Source organism: Elephantulus edwardii, unplaced genomic scaffold (genome assembly GCF_000299155.1).
Source record: "Elephantulus edwardii isolate Elephantulus edwardi_28Jun2011 unplaced genomic scaffold, EleEdw1.0 scaffold00057, whole genome shotgun sequence".
Classification (NCBI taxonomy): Eukaryota; Metazoa; Chordata; class Mammalia; order Macroscelidea; family Macroscelididae; genus Elephantulus; species Elephantulus edwardii.
Window position 1 is genome coordinate 15,555,747 of NW_006399807.1, and position 7,646 is coordinate 15,563,392.

The window sequence follows — 7,646 nt, forward strand, 5'->3', positions numbered from 1 at the left end:
GTACCTGGTCTTACACTTTCAGCCGGGCCAACCCTGTTCACACGTCCAATGGAGTGACCTCTGATTTTCTCTAGGTGTTCCTCAGCACTACCGGAGGGGCATGGGTGATCAGCCGAGTCTATGATTCAGGATATCCATGGGACATGGTGTTCATGACACGATTTCAGAACATGTTCAGAAATGCTCTTCCAACTCCAATTGTGTGTTGGCTGCTGGGAAAAAAGATGAACAGTTGGTTCAACCATGAAAATTATGGCTTAATTCCAGAAGACAGGTAATTTCAGTCTCACTGCCAAGGGCTGTTGGAAAGAGGGAGCCTCAGCCCTTCCAGTGACACTTAAAAACCAAAAAATAACACAGCAATGTGGTTGACTATAAAGGTAAACTACTCAACATTTTCATTATGTAGCAAAAACTGTTTTTCTTGAATGTCAAATAAATGAAATGAGATCATTTCTTCTTGTAAGTAACTTTTTCAGTCCTATCTTAATCTTCATGTTACTATTGGTACCTGGGGCTTCATTAAAGCCCTGCCACTTCCCAAGCTAATTCAGTAGTGGCCCTGGGCAAGTTTAAAAGCCTCAGTGGCCACAAGCAAAAGACAAGGATTTATCTATAACTTCTGAGAGCTCTGGTGGCCTACTGTGCAGGGTATTGCACAGCTAACCACAAGACGGTGTCTCCAGCAGTTCAAATCCACCAGCTGCTCCACAGGAGAAAGATGGGCTATGTCTTCCTGTTATAATTACAGCCTCAGAGGCCCAACGGAGGGTTGCTATGAATCAGAACAGACTCAGTGGGAGTGAGTTTGAGTTTTTCATGTTTTGTTTCTAAAGGCAACACTCTTCCTTAAGTTGTGGTTTGAGAAAAATTGAATCCTATGTTGATCCTCTGAAGATTTCTGATGGCACAATGATTAAGCACTTATTCTTGAATTGAAAGGTCAATGGTTCAAAACCACCAGCTGTTCTGTGAAAGAAAGATGTGGCAATCTGCTTCCGTAAAGACCACAACCTTGAAAATCCCAGGGGGCAGTTGTACTCTGTCCTTTAGGGTCGCTGTGAGTTGGAATCAACCCTATGGCAGCACTTATTTGATTGGTTTTGTTATGGTTGTCCTTTATCATCTCCCTAATGACGTTGTCTTCTAGCCCTTGTCCACATGGTCTGTATTTCAATCGAGAAATGAAGGTTTTACATTCTAATTGGTTAAGTTTGTACAGTAGCTTTTTATTACCAAGGTAACCCCACAGCCTGGTGAGCCTGTCTGGTTTCCCTTGCTATTTCACTCTGGAAATTAACCAAATATAAAGTAACATTTAGCCCAACACTGATTGACAAGCACACCCTTTTCTAGTATACATACCTGATTTAATCTTCATCCTTCTCATGCATACCTGCTTCTTTCCCCTACTCTCCTCTTCATCATCTCCATATTTCCCCCACTTCTTCCCTCCTTCTTACACTTCTACATCCAGGCCTCTCAGAGATTTTAGCCTTATCTATCAGGTTTTCATATCATAATCTTTGTCTAGCTTAGATGGTAGCTTGTAGAAGTTTGTTTATCGCTGTAAGCCCTGGGAAATTCAAAATGAACCTTAAAAGTCATGAGCTTTTGCTTGTAACTTACATTAGGTTAATTCTTTACCATTTCTAAAGTTCTTGCCTATATACTATTTCTTATACTTTGATTCCATTCAATGACCTAGGGATGTCAGATGTTAATATCCGTATTTCATATGTGTATAATTGGAAGGCCTATGCCCTAGTAAGTCTGAACATTTGGACAAGAATTTATCCTTATCTCTCATTCTAGTCTTCTTTCCATGTTACCATACTGTCCTTTTTCTGTATTCAACATAAGACAAAAATTACTCTGAGTATATATAATCATTTCTCAAAGTGCTTGTCTTATGATTCCAATGTTATATAGCCAGAAAAAGACAAGTCTGCTCTTGCTTCTTTTAAGCATATTTTTCTTTTCCTTACGCAATTGCCCCCTAGAAAGAGGCACTGAAAGAGCTTCCAATCATTCTCAGTAGACATAAATCCTGGCTTCCTCTGCGGTCCTTCAGCATTCTGCTATCACTAAAATGGCACTGATCACTGAATGCTAAAATTCAGTGAGGAAAAGCGGAGCTAGAGAAAGCTCTGACAACTATCTCCTCAGGCTTCCAAACTCCAGCACATCTGATAACCCTTCCTGCACATTCACATGTCTGCTTCAATAGAGAAAACTGATCTCAAGACAAAAAACTCAACTCATTGACACCAAGTAGGATCTGACTCATAGCTGTACCTCCGTTGGGTTTCCAAGGCTGTAAACTACCTGAGAAGAGATTGCCCGTTTTTCTCCTTGGGAGTCAGTGGTAGACTCAAGTGCCAGAGAGATGTGTCCTTTGGGTTAGCCATGCAACTTCCTTTGGACTACACCCTCAGAGCTACCTCTCCCAAGATGAGCAGCTCTAAAGAGGAGAGGCCAGGAATGAATCCAAGAAGGAAAAGAGGAGGGAGGACTGGGTGTATTGTTCCCTGGCAGACCACTTCTTTGTCTATATTTTTATTTAGGGTTCAATTGAGAGAGCCTGTGTTAAATGATGAGCTCCCGGGACGTATCATCACTGGGAAAGTGATCATCAAGCCAAATATAAAGAAAGTGAAGGAAAACTCAGTCATATTTAATAACATCCCAAAAGAAGAGCCCATTGATATCATTGTCTTTGCCACTGGATACACATTTTCTTTTCCCTTCCTTGACGAGTCCATAGTGAAAGTTGAAGATGGCCAGGCATCTTTGTACAAGTATATTTTCCCCACTCATCTGCAAAAGTCAACTCTAGCTTTTATTGGAATCATCAAACCCTTGGGTTCCATGATACCCACAGGAGAAACGCAAGCTCGCTGGGCTGTTCGAGTTCTTAAAGGTAAGGGTATAAGAAAGAGGGGGAATATATATTTTCAGTGTGAAACATGATTGTGGGTACTAGAAATTTTGAGACCATCCCTGGCTCCCAACCTGGGGCAGTAGAATTTTTAAAAGGAGGATCTATCCTATTGTTCACTGAATTACACTATCATAATAACTTTGTGTCTATCATTACGAATACAAAATTTCAATAAGAAGTAAAAAAAAAAAAAATGAGCTGTATCTTTGTTTTACTATGGCATGATTTGACTGAATCAACTTTTTCCACTCAAATAAGAAACTTTCAGAAACTGACAAAATGCTATCAAACTGGCTGTAATCTCCTGCCGTATTAAATAACAAAGACTCCTCTTTTCAGCTGGTTTATCACCAGGAGATACGACCAGTCAGTTCAAGCTGTTAAAAGTTTTTCCAGGACAGATGACTAGCTAGGTACTAAAATCAGAGATAAGAGCATTTTTATCCACTTTAAATACTTGTTGTTAGGTGTCGTTGAGTAGACTTGACTCCTAGTGACCCTGGGAACAATGGATCTGAACCTTGTCCTATCCTGTGCTGTCCTCGATATCTGTAATATACTCTGTTATATAGCTCAATGCTGTAGTCACTGTGTCAATCAATTTTGTTGAGGGTCTTCCTCTCCTTCACTGTCCCTTCATCTTTATAAGCATGATATCTTTTTCCAAGGACTGGCCCCTCCTAACAACATAGCCAAAGTATGTGAGATGGAGTTTCACCATCCTTGCCTCTAAGGAACACCTTTTCCAAGGCATATTTATTTGTTCTTTTAGCAGTCCAAAACACCTACCCCTATATTTTTATTTGTCTCATAGGTGTGAATACATTACCACCACCCAGTGTCATGCTAAAGGAAGTTAATGCAAGGAAAGAAAACAAACCCAGTGGGTAAGTTAACAACTTATGCATCCTATCAGAGTAAAAGTTGAAATTGATAAGACTAGAGCAAATAAAGGTAAGAGTGATATTTAAGGGGAAAGATGCATCTTAGAAGGGGGAAAAAATCCTTCAGTTTGTTTCAGGGAAGAGTGGAGAAAGGGATATCAAGAAGTGCTTAGGTCTTCAGCTTTTTTTTTTTTTAAATTATGGTTCACTAACACTCCATGTTGGAAGGAGGAGTGGCATCCACTTCCATAATAGCTTGCCTCCGGAAACCCTATGAACCTGGAGAGAGAATGAAAGGCATCCAAGTGTTGAGGACTCTCCTTCATAGGGTCGCTTGTGACTCGACGGCACTTAACAACAAACAACAACACTCCATGGAGTTGAGTTTCTAATGTTCGCAAACATGCTGCTACATGATTCTACCTTATCCATAACCATAGGCAAAGAAGTACAATCTGAGACTAAATATATCTGCTGAACATTCATTTATCAAGTCTTTATTCAGCTCTGTTTTAGTTTATTTAGATCACTGTTTTCAGGGGAATTCTGGTGGTAGTCCATAACAAGGTGCGCTGCTAACTCAAACACTGAGTGTCTCTCATGGTTCAAATTCACCAGCACTCCTGAGGGGAAAGATGGTCAGCCTACTCCCACTGTGATTTAGTCTCAGAAACCCCAATGGAAGGTCACCTCCCAAAGGAGATGGTCCTAACACAATAGCAGTGACTTTTGCCTTCTCAACAGGGCTCTGTAACTCTTGTGGCCAAATCTAGTGAGACATTTGTATTTAAATTTCACATTTTTGAATGGGTTTTAAAAATAAAAAGAATGTTTCATGACATGTGAAAACAATATGAAATTCAAATTTCTGTGGTCAGAAAATGAGTCTTACTAGGATGTGGTCACCCTCATTTCTGTATGTTTTGTCTTTGGCTACTCTCACACAACAGCAGCAGAGTGGAATAGTTAAGACAGAAACCATTACACAGTCCTCAAAGTCTAAAATATTTACCATCTTTAGTAGAGTACTTTTGCTGAAAATTCCTGAAAAATAGAACTACACAATGGAGAAGGGTTTTGTCTCATATACCACTCAATTATTTAAGTTTGAGCATAATGGGAAATTCTACTCCAGTAATTGCTGCAGCTTTTTGATTATACAAACCTGTCAATTGTTGAGGGTTAGAAAAACTTGAGAAGAGTAAAATTATGTGAACAATATTTTCCTCTAAAAACTGGTAACACTAGATGAATCAGGAGCAGATAGAGCACCCAATTAAAGCACAGCTATACAGTGTCTTTTCATGTGATCCATTTTCTATTTAACAATGAGATTACTGGACAGCTAAGCAAGAGAAGAACACAGAAATCAGTCCTTTTCTGCAGCATCATTTGTTTTCCTGTTCTAAGATCACCATTGTTTATCTATGTTTTCTCTCTTCCCTACTTTTCCTCCAATAAAGGTTTGGCTTGTGCTACTGTAAGGCTTTACAGTCAGATTATATCCCATACATTGATGAACTTCTGACCTACATCGACGCAAAACCCAACCTGTTCTCCATGCTCCTGACAGATCCACGTCTTGCTTTGGCTATGTTCTTTGGCCCGTGCTCACCGTACCAGTTCCGCCTGACTGGCACAGGGAAATGGGAAGGAGCCAGAAATGCCATTCTGACCCAGTGGGACCGAACATTCAAGGCCACCAAAACTCGAGTTATACAAGAATCTTCATCTACCTATTCAAACTTACTCAAACTCTTTAGCTTTCTGGCTTTGCTCATGGCCATTTTCCTGATTTTTCTATAAGTGAATTATTTACTAACTGGCACAGAAAAGATTTAGGGTGCTCTGAATTACTGCCTCTGAAAATCACGGGGAAGTCAGCTGTAGATTGATTCTGACTCAAAAGCATACAACAACAACAGTGTCTCTATTGTAGCAAGATCACCTTCACTGCCATAGGTTACCCTGACTGCCCCCAGGGATATCAGTGGCATTACTGAGCCTCTCCTAGATTACCTGTGCCTAATGCTAGAAAATAACAACCAAGTTTTCATGCATTTCGAGGCTTCTGGAAGGGTCCAAATTTATTGTAGGAGAGAGCTGTTCTAGCTCTTCTACCTCTTTCACATATAAGCTACCTTCTTAAATCTCCACTAAGACTCCCTACTTTGCAGAGGATTGAGTTATACTGAAATGGTGCTCTTATTGTCCCAGCTGATTAAAAATAAAGAAAGCTTAAAACCTGATTGTTTCAATTGGTCATTTGTTCTCTTTGTAAGGGTTAGGAAGAGATAAAGAGAAAGAAAAAAATTGGATGAAGATTCTGTAAGCAATGGGGAAATCAAAGAGTGAGTGAAACAACAACACAAAGCTGAAGTATATGAAAAACATTTTTACCAGCGTGGGACTGCTCATTCTTCTAGAACGTATTCTACAATAAAACAGGTTACTCCGGCCTGCAAAATAAAGAATCAAACTAGATCTACCCTGCATAATAGAAAACAACAGCCCCTCTCACTTCTCCTGGAGTGGCCCTCCAATGTCTCGAGGAAAACATCTCCTGGTCAGTCCCCTCTTACAGCACTGCTTTAAAAGAGTAAATGAGACTGTCTTCTCATAAGTGTAATCCAAATCCAGTCAAAGTTCATTGAGATTCAATCAGGAAAGGATACAGTCAAGAAATATTTAATAGAAACAGCAAGGATAAAGGAAAGGAAAGAAAAAACAGAGTAAAGGAAACATTGTCAAAAGCCGTTTTGACAATTTTAGTTAGACGCAATCCTTCATTTTTTTCACACAGTTACATTCAGATGAAGATGTGACTTAGTTAGGAAAGGTTTTACCTTCAAACTATTTCATTGATGGACTCAGATGACAAATCCACCTCACAGAGAAGTGCATAGTTTAGGACTGAGGGGAGAGTTTAAAAAATTATAGAAACAAAAAAAGAGTGGGCTCAGTTGACAGACAGATGCAGGGAGCATCTCTTCAACTTCAGTCTTCTAGTCACTCATATTTCCTCAGTGTCCATTTGTTTGTTTGTTTGTTTTAACTACACTTAGGAAGCACTGGTGGCTTAGGGGTAAGGAGTTGTGCTACTAACTCAAAGGCATGTAGTTCAAATTCACCAGCTGCTCCATGAGAGAAAGATGAACAGTCTTCTCTTGTGTGATTTACTGCCTCTAAAATAAAACCCACCAAAAGTCAGCTATTGGTTGGTTCCAATCTTATGGTACATAACAACGTAAGGGTAAAGATTTCACTTCTTAACAGAGCTATTCATGATAGTTCTTACTCCCAGAAAAGCTCTAGAGCAGTATGTCTCTAAGAGTTGGCTGCAGTTCAGGAACCCAGGCAAGATACAGAAAGGGAACCCTCCATGGCCACAGAGATAAACCAAGGGGACATACACTGGGTGCTAAGCCAATCTCATCTACCCTATTGAAAAACTGAATACACAGAATTATCATTTTGATACACATCATTTATGACTGCATAATTGTGATCCACAACCACTGCAGCAATCAATTCAAGAAGCCAAATCACAACCCAGAACCCAGTAAAGGGCCCAGAACAGTCAGGGCTTAGTCAATAACTGGTAGTTTTCTTAGTTTTTGTTCCACTCCTAACTCAGGACTAACCAGAGAAATTCAAATGTGCTCCCTACACGATACTCTACTTCTAGTCACCTCCAGCTTCCCCATGCCAGTATTTTCCAATTACAGCATAGATGCAATCCTCCCTAATTTCTTTATTATTATTTTTAATAAAAGTTTACAGAGACTTTGAATTTCCATTCATTCATTGCTTCCCTT

At 39.8% G+C, this 7,646-nt stretch overlaps 1 protein-coding gene across 2 annotated transcripts in view; it reads left to right on the forward strand.

The window, feature by feature from the left end:
* FMO1 (flavin containing monooxygenase 1) overlaps positions 1-5,677 on the forward strand; it is a 44,185-nt gene extending 38,508 nt beyond the window's left edge. For both annotated transcript variants that reach the window (XM_006887423.1, XM_006887424.1), the window contains 4 exons: positions 75-274; positions 2,568-2,923; positions 3,759-3,831; positions 5,292-5,677. In XM_006887423.1, coding sequence (XP_006887485.1) covers positions 75-274; positions 2,568-2,923; positions 3,759-3,831; positions 5,292-5,634 — 972 coding nt within the window. In that variant the 3' untranslated portion in view covers positions 5,635-5,677. The remainder of the gene's footprint in view (positions 1-74; positions 275-2,567; positions 2,924-3,758; positions 3,832-5,291) is intronic.
* Positions 5,678-7,646: the final 1,969 nt, after the last annotated feature.